The sequence below is a fragment of the Numenius arquata genome, chromosome 12, assembly GCF_964106895.1.
Source record: "Numenius arquata chromosome 12, bNumArq3.hap1.1, whole genome shotgun sequence".
NCBI classification, from domain to species: domain Eukaryota; kingdom Metazoa; phylum Chordata; class Aves; order Charadriiformes; family Scolopacidae; genus Numenius; species Numenius arquata.
The window spans coordinates 3786188-3801113 of record NC_133587.1 but is presented as its reverse complement, the minus strand read 5'-3'; the positions used below and the strand labels follow the sequence as shown (position 1 = coordinate 3801113).

At 49.0% G+C, this 14926-nt stretch overlaps 1 protein-coding gene across 1 annotated transcript in view; it reads left to right on the top strand.

Annotated features, from left to right (window-relative positions):
• The first annotated feature begins 980 nt into the window (after positions 1-980).
• Positions 981-14926, top strand: part of MYT1 (myelin transcription factor 1) — a 33905-nt gene continuing 19959 nt past the window's right edge. The window contains exons 1-9 of the mRNA XM_074157564.1: positions 981-1035; positions 2946-2976; positions 6331-6393; positions 7150-7396; positions 8211-9081; positions 9725-9859; positions 11281-11371; positions 13090-13203; positions 14635-14849. Coding sequence (XP_074013665.1) covers positions 981-1035; positions 2946-2976; positions 6331-6393; positions 7150-7396; positions 8211-9081; positions 9725-9859; positions 11281-11371; positions 13090-13203; positions 14635-14849 — 1822 coding nt within the window. The remainder of the gene's footprint in view (positions 1036-2945; positions 2977-6330; positions 6394-7149; positions 7397-8210; positions 9082-9724; positions 9860-11280; positions 11372-13089; positions 13204-14634; positions 14850-14926) is intronic.

Genomic DNA, 14926 nt, shown 5'->3' with positions numbered 1-14926 from the left:
ATTGTCTTGTCCCCAACTTACCATGCTATGATCCACCTCCCTGCTCTCATCCTGACCCTGCATCCCCCCTCTTGGCATTTGCTGCCAAATGCACCTGCCAGCAGAGAGAGCACCTGTGCTGAGGGTGAGACGTGAAGAGATGTCTCTTTGACCACGTCAGCAGCTTCATTGACAAGTTTCAGGAAATCCCATGTCTATTATTCTGGCCGTATCCTTTCGTCCTGCCATGGAGGTCCCCTGCTTTCAATGCCCCCACCTCCAGGCACAGCCTGATTTCAAAGCTCCCCTCGATGCCGGGACGTGGGTGAAGAGCCCACGCAGCACGCCAGAGGTGGCTGCACTTCAGCCTTCCGCTACCTTGTGGCATGTTGTGATGTTTAATTAATATCAAGCACTTTGAAGTCCCTGACGTTACTTATTCATGCCCGTATTCCCCACAGACCCTCCTATTTGATGTCCACGTTGCAGGGGTTATTTAGATGCAACCCTCTTTGTGTCAAATTTAAATGGAGAGGAGAGGTTGCTTTTTAGGGCACTACACGAAAAGTTGCCCTTCCTGGGCACAGGATCAGCTCAGCTGCATACTCAGAGATTTCTGAACAATTATACATGCCAGATACTCACAGGACTTCTGTGGTGTAAATCCAGAGAAATCAGTTCTGGCTCTATCAAGAGATATCTCAGACAGAGCCGTTTTCCATCATGGGCCATCACATCTGGGTTTTTGTCCCTCTGCGCTACCCGACAAGCAGAGAGTCCTTGTTGTGTTCCAGGATGTGGAAATTTAATTTAAGGTTGCTGAATTTGGGCACTGTGGGTTGAACGATAAAATCAGCGCAAGAAACTTCTGTCTCAAAAACGCAGGAAAGCTTTCCCTGGCTGCCCAGGTATTTACCCAGAGCAACAGCCCCACGTGAGACTGTCCTTCAACAACAGTTTTCTTGTTGTCTTTCACCAATTGTCTTTTCTTTCCATTCCAGATGAGTTTAGAAAATGATGACAAGAGAGCACGCACGCGATCGAAGTCTATCAGAGGTGAGCAGCTGGTTGTCCCGCAGCGTGGGGATGTATAGACCTGAGCTCCCCGCACTTTGCTTGCTCCAAATGGGCTTTGATTTTTCAGGTCCAGGCTTAATTCTTTAAGTTATACTCACTGTCCCCCCCTCCAACCCCACCGAAATCTGTCCATGAACCTGGAAAACTCCAAACCACAAACCTTTACAGGTCCTCGTAATATTTAACCCTCATCCCCTACGTACAGGGGAAGGGAAAAAAAAAAAGAAAAAAAAAGGCCCTTTGCATGCTTTGCTTTAGGGGAATCGCAATCACTGGAGCTTCAGATCAGCTCCTGGGGCTTTCATCATGCACATTCTGCCAGCGGCTTTGAAGTTGCACATCTGAGAGTGCCTGGCAGAAGTAGTGCATGCTGGAGAAGCAAACGGGGCCATCCCCCAGCAGGGATGTGAGGACAAACAACTTGTTAATACAAACCTCGATTGCTAGTTGTTTCCCAACTTTAAATTAAACACCATGCAGGTCTGTCTTTGCCTGCTTTCTCTCTGGGAGAAGGTGAGGGGTTCTGATATGGAGCACAGGGTGTTCCCTTGGGTGGTCCCATGGCCACGTGTGATGGCTACGGACCAGCCTCTCCGGTTTTGTTCCTTTTTGTGGCTGTGGATTTGATGAATTGCAAAGGTGGCTGGAAGCAAGGAATGAATGGGGCTGGCTGGAAAAGTGGGATGACTGCAGGGACCACAGCTTCACCCACACAGCTGTGCTGGACCACCTTCCTTTGTCCTGACCCACCTTCCTCCTTGCTCTCCTCAGCATCTGCATCTTTTTATAAACCAAACCAAACCCAGATGCTGCCAATTGTGCTGAATTGAGCTTGGATATTTGGGTTTCATTGCTTTGTGGCACATACATAAAGGTGCTTGCTCAGGTTGCTAATGAGAGTGCCCTGATTTCTATTTATTTTCTCGCACCCTGCCTTCACCACACTTGAATCTGGATTTCTTGATGTGAAAAGGTAATTTATTGCGTACACCCTGGGACTTGCCACTGCCTCCAGTTTGTTGAAGCTTGTGAGTCATCCCACCGGGAGCTGGATCCCAGGAAACCCAATTAGCTCAAACAAATTGAGCAAACGTGTTATGGTTTTTAGTCTGGGCAAATTTAGACTTGTGTTGTGGTTTTTTTTTTTTTTCCTCCTGATTATTTGGATTCCTGGCTGGATGTAAGGTTTCAGCAGCAATGCGATGTTGTTGTGTGTTGTTATTGTAAGCAGTGAGAAGTCCTCTTATTCACAAGTGGAGAATAATCCCTAAAAACCCTACAAACTATTGTTTACCCTAAAAGCCAAGTAAGACATCCCCTACCATGTGTCCGAATATCAGCAGGGGCTCCCACTTCAGCCCAGTGTGACAAGGGGAGGAGAAAAATATGGCTGTGTCCGTTGATGTTATGGAGGTACATTTGGCAATTGCAGCAAAACAGTAGGGCACTGTGGAAAAAGCAATTGAGGAGCATATTTTAAAGGCAAACCTAGAGAAGAAGGCATGAGAAAACTCATTTTTTACTTAAAAGTGTTCGAGTTATATGCGTGTATATCAGTATAACTCCATTGACTTTAAAGTTGTCGTGTATTTAGAGAGAGGTAGTCCCTGACACTGCAAACACCCACTCACATGCTTGAAATTAAGCACAGGCATGAGGATTTACAAGGCAGGATTATGATTTACTACAGTCTGGCATGCAGCAAGTGACAGCAGGATAGATTTGCCCTTTCTTTCCCAATTGGGATGCCCAAGGAGGCAGAAGAAACCCAGCTGCAGGCAGCAGAGCACCCCCAGAGAAGGGGCATGTCTCGGGAAAGGGCCAGGCACCCTCGTCGTGTTGTTGACCTTCTGTTTCTTTCCATTGCTGCATCCCGCCCCTTCGCCCAGTGCCCACGGAGCTCATCGGCCAGGAGGTGAGGTAAGGACCCTGCTCCTCCTCAGTAGTGGGAGGGAGGGAGGGGGGACCTCATGCTGGAACTCGCCTGGGTGAAGTCCCACAGCTCCTTACAGGCTCAGGAACCTGGGTGAGGGGAGAAAACCCATGGGACTAATGGGATAGAGGTCTTGCTCCAGGGCTTATACTGGTGGGCACCTTGCTGTGTCCAAGTCCTTGGGGCACCACTTGACAACACACATTAGAGGAACTGCAGGAGTTAAAGGGGTGAAACAGGAGCTCTGGATGGGTCATGTTAGATGTGAGACCATGGAGCCATCCCCTGTCCTACCCCAGACCTAAACCCCAGAAAAACCTGATGCCCATGTTTTGCATTGCAGGATCATTAGGGACAACATCCTACTAACCAGACTTTCTATTCCATGTATTTTACATCCCCTTATTGCCCCTAAACAACTTTGTGTCACATCACTTCTTGTGCCAGATGCTCCTCCTTTGGCCCTATCTCCCCTCCTGACTCACTGAGGCTCTGTAGTCACTCATTTAGCAGCGCTGGCACGCCAACAGCAGCAGCCAAAAGAGCCAGAGCGAGCTTCCACAGCCCTACAGAGCTTCTCATTATAAATAACAGCCTCCCCCATCTCTAAGCTCCCTTTAAACCTTGCACAAGGGCTTACACAAGAGGTAGGAGTCTTTAACCTGGACAGGCGCTAATAGCAGGGGCTGCCTTTTCTAGCAGCCTCCGTTAGAAAGCTGTGTGTGTCAAAGAGTAATTGGACCTTAACCAACCCAATTTCAGAGCATTTCTGCTCCTCCGCTCTCCTATTACCCTGGAGAGCTGGGAGGGGTGAGCGGCAGGCATGCCACTTCTCCAACTTTTATTGCTGAACACTTGAGTGGAGGTGGTAATTGGAGCAGGTGACATATATAAGGGGCAGGACAGAGTGCTCCACAAAGCCATCTCTGCAGCTGTCACCTAATTGCCTGATTAACTGGACGATTAATCGACTAATTGGAAGCAGGGCATCGTCTGCATAACAATAAGAGGCCCTTTTGTCAAGCATATGAAGGCTGTGGAGAGAGGGAGAGCAGGTCGGTGTGGTGGCTCTTGCGGGGAAGGATGGGCAGCTTTAACAGACCTCCAAGTCCCTTTCCCCTTTCGGGACTCCTGCCAAAATACATGAAACTTCCCCAGAGGAGAGCAGGGACGGGAAAGCGTAGCCTGGAGCATGCCGAGCATCACCTCAGCACTGGTGCTTTTCAGAGGGATTAAAATTGACACACCGAAGCCAGAGACATCCCAAATCGCCACCTGCTTCGGAAAACCTCAGTGCTGAACCACTTGGCTCTTTCCTACTGACTTTTTAATGCAGGCTTCATTTCACCACATCAAAAATGGCGTGTGTGTGTGGGGGGGAATCGGTTTTAATTGATGCAGGAAAGTTTATAAAAGGCTGTAACATCATCAGAGCTGCTCTTGTTTCCCACTGAATAAGGCCTTTTTCAGGCAAGTCACTGGTAACATAAACACTGCTCTGTTTTTCAGTGTACAGTCACTTAAAGTGTGTCTGGGGCTGCTCAGGATAGAGCAGCCTCAATCATGACTGAGGCCAATTAAAATTAAATAGACTTTCAGATCATCAGCAGTGGGAGCAGCGGAGGGGGGAGCTCCTTCTCCCAGTTCTTCCAATTACACACGTTAGCAGGATGAGATCTTCTTATATACGACCTTGGGTGTTTTGCTGGGGAAGGGATGCCTTGCTAGGGGGCAGGACCCCAGGGACAGCAGGGTTCGGGCTGTGTGCGCACACCAAAAAACTTGGGAGGCATCCCCCAAGCGATGGCATTGGAGGATGCTCAGCTGAAATTGGGCCACGAGGAAAAGGGACAATGGGAAAGAGAGACTTCATCTTGGAGAGGCTAGGAGGTGCAGCTTACACCCACGGCCACTTATCCACCTCATCTAGAAAGCCATGTCCCCTTAGGGGACACGCTGCCGTCATTTGACCTCTCAGCTTTAGCTTTGCTAAGCTAAAGCAAGCCGGTCTCCCTGAAGGAAGGATTCCTACTCCCCTGACAGTTCAGTGGCCTTTTCCTGTCCCGGTTTTGGGTTGAATTATATTCTCTGAACACAGCGATCTGACTTGTGCACGGTGTTCTGGGGAGCTGAGCCATTAATAACCCACCGGTGCACCCAGAGCTGCTGCATCCATTAGTGCACTCAGATCCTCCTTATCCTTAGCTTTCTGTGAGGGCTGAGCTCTCTGCTGAGAGCAGAAATTGAGTCCCTAAAGCCTAACTTGGCACTTGGTACTATTTAATGTTGTCCCATGTCTTTTACTCCAAGAATAACAGGCTGGCCAGATACCCTCTGGGCTGGCGATGCCTTCTCCCTTTGCACTGTCATCAAGAGATTTCATTAGCGCTTCCAACTTCCCAGGCCAAGGGTGATACGGTGCTAAATGAGGTTATTAATCCTACACGACTCCAGAATTCCTCAGACGTCAGGCAAGTCACTTGGGCATCCTATAATCAATGCCATAATCTGGTTTTGCCAGAAAATGTTTGCTTTAATGCGTCTTATCTGGAGCCCTTATAGCTCCTGGAGCTGGGGCTAATTACCCCTGCAGGGGAGACGTGTGGCCTCGCACCGAGGGATGCAGCAAGAAGGCTGCGTTGCTGCAGCCCATGGCAAAGGCAGCAGCAGCTGCGAGTGCTGCCCAGAGATCCCTGGAAGCCTTTAACTCATCCTCTTCTGCAGAGCAGCAGGAACAAATGCTGGGATTTGGGAGATCTGGTCACCTAAATCCCATCCATTTGCCCAAAAGTGATTTTGAGGATTTTTGTCCTGGTGATCTCCACCCAACGTGCTCTGGCTAAAACCTCCTCGCTCCACTCCCAGCCTGCTCTTTCCAAAAAGCCACCCATTTCTTAGTTTAAGGAACCCCAGTTCCCTGATAAGCCATCAAATAAGGGAAAAGCCCATGTTTTCCTCCTGCAGCAGAGAAAAAGAGAAATAAAGAATGGCAGTGGGGAAGCAGCGTGCAGTAGTTGTCTGCTTTTTAAAAGCTTGCTCTTACACATGCAAATCTTTAATTAAACATACTCATAAAACTATAATGAACCGTTCATCTCATTAAATGGGGTGAGTCATTTCATTAATTTTTAGCAAACTGCAAGGCTGCACTCCTGCCCTCCTTACTTGGAATTCAAAGGGACAAGCTGAACCTTTTGAAGGAAATTATCTTCCCTTTCGTGGTTATTTTGTTCCTTGGGCACAGGACCTGTTTAACTGACCATAGTTTATACACTTCTAATTAAAAATGAATTCTCCGAGTCCTATTGCTGTTCCTGATGGCTGCTTGTTTCCCTCTCAAGCTGTCCAACCCCAGGCTGTAACGGCTCAGGACACATCCGTGGAAAGTATGCAAGACACAGAAGGTGAGGCTGGGTTGGAGGTGGTGGGGATGGAAAAATGCCAGCAAGAAACCCAAAGACAGACGTTCACTGCAGAGAGGCTGGTTCAGAGCAGCAGCCCAGCTCCCCTGCCCCAAATCTGCCTATCCAAAGAGCCAATTTTCTGTCTCTCCATCAGTCCATGAGGGGGGATCGGTGTCACCAGGATGACAGTAGCCTTCCCACAGATCCCAAACCACGGCAGAAGTACCTGGTTCAGGTGCCTGAGGTTGATGGGAGCTGTCGACAGGCAGAGATTTTGGTCTGTTTGGTGCCTCTATCGCTGAGGAGGGGCAATAAGAGCACAATGGCTGCCTTGAGGGCCATGCCAGCCTTAACTGATGGCTTTCATCACCCTATAATGGTGAAATCAGAGCAGTTGGTGGACATGACCTGCCTAGTTTCATGGTGGTACTGGTGGCCATCACCAACACCGGTGCTGGGGTCTTCTGGTCCTGCTGCTCCCTGGACAACCACTGCCCGTGGGCCAGACTGTTAGAGTGAGCCCAGCATCTTCGCAATGACTTCTGAGAAAAGTTGACATGGTTGCAAAAAGTCAAGGTCTGAGAGCAGATCTTCTGGCCACAAAGGGTTAAACCAGCTAAAAAGCTGGGCGATATTTTTTTTCTGTAGTATTTGTGTATTTGTCCCAGTTGCCTTTGCCTAACCAGTTCAGATGCTGTAGCCGTGCCTTTTCTCACTGGGCAATGCCTTCTCTCTGCTCCTTGATCCCATCTGCAGTTTACAGAGCTGCCCTCTAGCAAAGAAGAGGAAACTTCAGGACGCAGAGGCTGAACATCTGGTGTCGAAGAGAAAATCCCATCCGCTCAAGCTGGCCTTGGATGAAGGCTACAATGTCGACAGCGACGGCAGCGAGGAGGCTGAGGCGAAGGAGTCCGGCTCCGAGGAGTCGGAGGGGACGCTGGAGGAGGACGAGGCGGAGGTGGTGGAGCAGGAGGAGACCCGCAGCCCCGAGCCGGCAGAAGGTGCTTTATCATTATTGATTGCAGAGCTGTGTTCTGCAGATGAATAAAGGGCAGGGAGTGTTAATAACCAGGAGTTATAGCTCCTCTGAATTATGTACAGGATGGGTCCTTCAATTATTATGTTCAGTGGAAGCACAATGGCAAATCTCTGGTTAAGCTGAGAGACGCACAGATTGTCTCTGGTGTCTTAAAAATGAAAGATTTTCCATCAGGGATGCTCCCTGGGGAAAGGACCCACAGCAAGCAGAGAGGAGCTCGCTGTGTGGCTCAGATGGTGATGGGGAAGGCAGCCGGGGTCCCGCATCGGTGCCTCGGCTGGCTTCCCCAGTGCAGGAGCCTTCCACTGGCTCACTGATCCGGCCACTGTCCCAGAGGAGTGACAGGCAAACCGGCCGGGTGTCCAGCCGGGGTCCTGGCACTGTGTCGGACCCAGTTTGGAGCCCCTGGTTTGGGGAGCACTGGGAGCAAGGCGGCCAGATGGCTGCTGATGGTGGGGGGCTGGGAAGCCACGCACATCTGAGCCCCACAAAAGCTTCTACATGGAAATCCCCTCTCTACCTGTCATTCCCAAATGCAGTAAATTAGGCTGCTCCAGGGGTATAACAGCCAGACTCTGGTTTCAATTAAGCTTAAGTAAGACAAAGAGATGTTTACGAGCTTATATATTCTTTTTCTCCTTTTTCCTTTCCCTTTTTCTCCTTTTTCCTTTCCCTTTTTCTCCTTTTTCCTTTCCCTTTTCCTCCTTTTTCTCATTTTTTTCCTTTTCTCGTTTTTTTTTTTTTTTTTTTCTTTTCCTCCTTTTCTCTCCCCTCAGAGAGAAGCCCAGCAAAATCAACCCACTATGGACAAAACACGGCAACAAGTACGTCTGGGCCCAGCAAGGCCAACTATAGCAGCTATCAAGAAATAATCGCCAACTCTCTCCTAAACCTAGGCCAAATAGCGGAGGAAACCCTCGCCATCGAAGGGCAGCTGCCTGAGGCTGAGCTGCAGGGCTCCAAGCCACCATCCAACGTTGTGCACTTGGTCCATGAGGATGCAGGAGAGGAGTTAGTGGAGGAGGAGTGTGACAAGGAGATCATCATCCAGACGGAGGATGCGGAGGAGGTCATCGAGGTCACCAGCGAACGCAGCAGCGAGTTGTGCTCAGAGCACCGGGATGATGCGAACTGTGAGGAGTCCTGCAAACTGCAAAAAGCTGAAGCAGAAGAGGAGGATGAGGATGATGATGATGAGGAGGATGAAGATGAGGAGGAAGAGGAGGAGGAGGAAGAAGAGGATGAGGAAGAGGAAGAAGAAGAGGAGGAGGAAGAGGAGGAGGAGATGGCTCCTGAAGTGATCTGTGAAGAAGCTCCTCACACTTCTCAGGACACCCAGAAAAGCCACTGTGAAGGGCAGTTCAGCCCGAAGCCTGAGTACTCGGTCATCGTGGAGGTCCGGTCAGATGATGACAAAGACGACGATGCCCGCTCCCAGAAATCAGCAGTGACCGACGAGTCAGAGATGTATGACATGATGACGAGGGGGAACCTGGGGCTGCTGGAACAAGCCATCGCGCTGAAGGCTGAGCAGGTGAAAATTGTGCGGGAGCCCAGCCGACTGCCAGGAGAGCACGTAAAGCACTTCCAGGTGGATGAGAAACAGAGCAAACCGCTGGACAGCATCCGGAAGAGCTACTATGGCAAAGGTATGGGGATGAGCCTTTGTGTGTCTCCTTCATTCCTGTCCCCAGCTGAATTCTTTTGCTAAGCACCCCATGAAAACTAGGAAACTTGGCTGCTGGAGAGTTTCACAGCCCAAAGAGGGAACTGAGCCACAAATCCTCAATGTCCAGAGGGATGGGGACATCCTAGAGGTCAACAATGATTGTAGAGGACACAAAATGATGGTGTCATCACCATCAGGGGAAATCGCCCAGCTAAATTGCCTGTTGGCCTTGAAAATCTCACCCTAAACAGCAAAGCTGGCTTAAAATCCAAGTGAGTTTTAAAGTAGTGGTAGGAGTCCGGCCACAGCAACATGAGGGACTTGACAGGGGCTGCAGAGTCCCCCGGGCTCTGAGCTGGGCTGCCTGCTTGGTCACTGTGAGCAGCTCCATGCTCCTAGCTGGGTTAGTACTCAAATTGCTTTGCTGGTTTTAAATTTTGAAACTTCCAGTGTTACAATTCCACCTTCAGGGAAAAAAAAATACCCATCCAAACCCAAAGGTTTCTCCCCGTTTGACTGGAAAAGTGGTGGAAAGCACCCTTGGCAATTTTTCTCTTCTTTACACCTCTTCCCCTCCACATCTGCTAACGTGTTTCCCACTGCCCTTTCCCCACAATCCCTAGATCCCTCAAGACCCGAGAAGCGAGAAATCAAATGTCCGACTCCTGGCTGCGATGGGACTGGCCACGTCACAGGACTCTACCCTCACCATCGCAGCCTCTCTGGTTGTCCGCACAAAGACAGGATCCCTCCCGAGAGTGAGTACATGGTGGGATAACAAGGGTTGCTTAAATGAGTCTGAAGCCTTATTTCCCAGGGGGAATTTCACACCTGGTGGGTAGAGCTGTCTCAAGGCCAGTGGGCACTCCAAATAGTCCCCAAATGATGTGAATTTTATTACTACATCCCTAGCACAAGCCTGATGTTAATCTTTGGGGTGTAACAGAGTTTCTGGCATGAAATGGTGCTTTTTCAAGTTGTTCCGGGATGCTTTTATCTCTCAAAGTGTTATTGCTCTTCATGGGAAACGCTATGGAGATTACTAGGAAGTCCTACCCTTCTTAAAGATTTTTAGCACCATCCTGTGGAGAATGAAGTCCCTTCTCTGAAAATCAAAGAGGTGCTTTAAAAACGACTGCCCTCATAACTCACCTCCAGAGGTGTGTTAAGCAGTTCCCATCCTTACCCTGGATGTGACATATTTTTCCTCATTTGGGATATCATGTTGGGAAGAAGGGGAAACTGTTCTTTCCTGCTGTCCAAATGTGCTCAAGGTGTTGCCGTATGGCGAAGGAGAGGAGTCGTTCAGATGCACAGGATAGCTGAGTCTCCCCCTAAAATCTCATCACTGTAAAATTCACGAGGGGCTACATCGAGATTCATCTATTCCACAGAAAATATTTATCATTATCATAACAGATTTTTATACATATATATAGAGAGATTTTATTTCTACCTCTCTACCAGCATCCTAAATAGCTTTCCCTGTGCCTATACATAAAAATCAATGTTGTATGTTTATGATAATGGCATAATAGACAAAAAAAAAAGAAAAAGGAGCCCTTCCTTATCAGTAATTTCAAAAGTTGCAGACCTGCCATAAACACGGAACTGCAGGAAACAAGGAGAAAGTAGAGTTATCTTCACACAGGCTTGAATGCAAGGAAAAATATTAATAAATAAGTAACACAAGCAGTCTGCTTTAGAAAGGCTTGCAAATCAAATTTTCTTTACTTTTAAGGTCAGCGCTGCAGGAAGCAATAATCCTGAAGATTAAAATTTAAAAAAAAAAAAAAAAAAAACCAAACAGCAAAGACTAGTCCTAAGGATAAAAGCAGAGATACAACTTCAATCACTTAAAACTACCTGAAATTGGGAGACCTGGCTCCAAAACAGTGGCGGGCAGGAGGGGCTGGATGAGGGAAGCCGGATTGCAATCAGCAAACGAGGAGAAAGCCCAAGCTGTGTGCAGAGATGCTAATCTAGTGCTGACCTGAGCACTGCTGCCTTGTAAATCTTTTTTTTCCTTTACACAGACAAATTCTAATTACAGCTTTTCACGTTCCCTGATTTCTAGGAAACCAGCGTACAAGACTTGATGATTTTGTATTTTTTTTTTCAATTTATCTTTGATCTTTATCAAGTTGTTTTTGCTTCCCTTCCCCTTCTCGGTCCAAAGTCTTGGCGATGCACGAGAACGTGTTGAAATGCCCCACGCCAGGCTGCACAGGACAGGGTCACGTCAACAGCAACCGCAACACGCACAGGAGGTACCAGCTTTGATTTCTTCTCCATAATGGCCAGGGCAAGGATGGCAGTAGGGCAACCAGCCCAAAAGATGTTGGTTTTACTCTTGCACTGAGAGATAGTGTAACTAAGGTGTTCGAGGCCAGGTTGGATGGGGCTTTGAGCAACCTGGTCTAGTGGGAGGTGTCCCTGCCAATGGCAAGGGGGTTGGAACTACATGATCCTTTCAAACCCAAACCATTCGATGATTCTATGAAGTAGGGATGACCCTAAGACAATAATATGGGGAAATAAGACGGGGGAATGATTTCTGGCTGGGAATAGAGCAGAGCAATGCTTCCAGGCTCCCAGGTGGGACCTGGGTAGATGCAGGTGGGCGTACATGGAGGAGGTGTTAGGCACTAGGGAAGCAGAGGGGGCCTGGTGTGGTTGACTGGAGGGTGATGATTGTGTTTGGTGGTATGGCACTTAGCAGGATTTCTAGGAATTTCCGCAATATTGATGAACTGGGAGTTTAAGTCCTCTTGCTGGAGGACCTCAGCCCAGACGTGGTCTGGAGGGACAGGGTTGCGTTTTGGGATCTGTAATTATACCCCATGTTCTGGCTTTGGACAAACTCCAGCCCTTTCACAAGCGGGAAGGCTGCAAGAGGAGTGGATGATGCTCTTAAAAGCTAGAAACCTTCCAAAAAGCTGCACTCACTTGTGCTACAGGGATGCGCTCATGAATTTATGATTTCCCATTCGTTGCTCTTGAGCTTAATTGGCAGAGAGTGACGGCTCTGCGGATGTTGATGCATTTGCAGGCATGAGCTGAGTTTGTGTCATTACTTGTTTAGCCGTGGAGGAACCTAGTGGATGCTTTGTTGTAGCCATAGCTGCTCGAGGAAAATTAGGGAAATCTGCTCGGTTAACTGAAAAGCGTGGTTTGGTTCAGGCAGCAAGTGATCACAGTGAGATCGAGGTGATCCACTGGTGTTAGTGGGTTATGCAGTGACCTTTGGGCACAGTGGGTTGGGCTGAGACCCAGTAGGGTCAGAGCCCTTGAGACTTGCGTGGGGCTGAGATGGGGGTCCCTCGGTGCTGGCGGTTCCAGCGATGAAGGTGCCCTTGGTGGCTTGGGGTCGGCTGGGAGTGTGTGGGCTCTGTTTGTGAAGGGTTTTACTTTCATTATAAGAGCCAAGCTGGTCCCGAAGAGGAAGAGGCAGAGCCCGGCTCATGCATAGGGTGCGTGCGAGAAAAAGCCATTACAGCCCCTGAGCTCCCCCAGGCACCGGCGCGACAGCAGCCACACACATCAGAAGTGCAAATGTTTCCCCAAAAGTGCTCCCTTCAAACAGGCCCTGAAAAAGATCCAAATAAATACAAATCAAAAATGCCATTTAACTGCTAAAACCACTCAAAGAAAGCAGTCCATCCCCTTCTGTTCCTGCTGTGCTCAGCCCTGGGGGAGCTGCCTCCTCGATCCACCTCCGGGCCCTGGGTATGCTCCAGGGCTCATCCTGGAGAGATTTGGCACTTGATGTTTTGCTGCTTTGCTGCTTGCCAAGACTAAAAGTAAGCTAGGATAATGAAAATTAAAAAAAAACCTTTAAATGCAAACATTTTTCTCATGGGCTCGGTGCAACTCTGGGTCCCTGAAAGGAAGATTTTTATGCTCATCCCTCATGCTTGGTTTCCTTCTCTCTTTTTTTCTCCTCCTCCTTTAAAAAAACAAAACAAAACAAACCCAACTCTCTCAGTTTGTCTGGGTGCCCCATTGCTGCTGCTGAAAAATTAGCCAAATCGCATGAAAAGCAACAAACCCAGTCTGGTGATCCTTCGAAGACCAGCTCCAATTCTGACCGGATCCTCAGGTAAATGGGAGCGCGGAGCCCAGCGCCGGGTCCCCCCTGTCACCCCAGCCCTCCCCGCCGGGCCATGCTGGCAAAGAGCATCTCCCTCCGGCTGTATCTTGATACTGCTGAGTCCTGTTATTATGATCATAGGTCTCGCCAAGGTGGGGAGATATTTAATTGATGATCCCAGGGAGGGCATTGAGGACAATGAATTGCTTCTGTAGCATCAATTAATGCTGAGGCTACGGGCCAAAGGGTTTTACCAGTGCAGCAGAAGGCAGTTGTGCCGATTGCTCTGCAATGCAAACTGCCAGAGAATGATGGCTATTATATTAACATTATAAGCAGGGTGGGCTTGGGGAGGGGGAGGAGGAGATTTAGGCTACATATAAATCACTCGACGGCAGTTTCGCCTAAGTCCACCCGCTTTTCTTCCTCAGCCCGCCCGGTTCAGAGGAGAGAAACCTGTCACTTATTTCCAAACCAGTCACATTTATTTTGTTATTTCGCCCATCTCTATCTTCCCGGGAGAAAGGGCTGTCTCACATTAAGGATGTCCCTGATAGATGCTGGCTTCCGTAGCTGATGTGATTCATGAGGCTACAGATGGATTGTAATATGGTTAGTTATTTTGCAATGAGAGCAGGACAAAACCTGCAGTACGAGCCCTGAGCAGCGCTCCCACAAAGGCACCGGGGGCTGATTAATTTATTTATTTGCTCACCAGGACTGCTGAGCACCCCGGTGCACCGGCGCTCCGTGCTTTGGAAAGGCCATTTAGGGCGATTACTTATTTATTTGCAGCGGAGCCCGCGCCGGGCACAGAACGCTCTGAGCACATCACGAGGACAGTCCATGCTCCAAGGAGCTCCCGCTCCGAGGACTCGCTGGTGGAAAGAGGTCACGGGAAGGAGAATAACAATAGGCCATTTATATACAATTTATATGCAAGACAAATTGATTCATGATAGGCAGCCCGGCAGAAGCGGGTCTTTAAGAGGGACTCTGCAGGCAGGGGAGAAGCCCTGGAGCCTTGGCGATGAATCCCGGGGAGGGAGGCAGAGCTAAACTGGGGGTGTCTTCACACCTTTTTGTGCCATCCTGTGTTGTGCTCCCATAGGTGAGTGATGCCCAAGTTTCTACTGCTGTTGGAAAGTGCTGCCACGCCACGTCAGCCTGCAAGGATATCATTTTGGATGAGACTGACACTTTGGTGTTTTGCTTATAAAAAGAGGGGGAAAACAAAAGGGAAAAAAATAAAAAAAGGCATCTAAGAGACCCAAACCAGACTTTCTGAGGAAGAGCAAAAGGGCTATTTCTGCCTCCTCTTCCCCAGTAATCCCTTGGGGACAAGGTGCAGCTATGTGTCCCCATCACATCTGGTCCTCTCCCAACAGCCATCTCGTCGAGGAAAGGAGAAATCACTCTTTCTCCTTGTTTCATCCGCAGGCCTATGTGCTTTGTGAAGCAACTGGAGATCCCTCAGTACGGAAGCTACCGGCCCAACATGGTCCCAGCAACCCCCCGGGCCAACCTGGCCAAGGAGCTGGAGAAGTACTCCAAGGTCACCTTCGATTATGCAAGTTTTGATGCTCAGGTTTTTGGCAAACGCATGCTTGCCCCAAAGATTCAGACTAGCGAAACCTCACCTAAAGCCTTTAAATGTAAGTTGGGAGCAGGGATCGGGCTGGGTTTTGCATTTTCTGCCTTTCTGAGCGTGTCGTGAGGCTCTTGGGGTTGT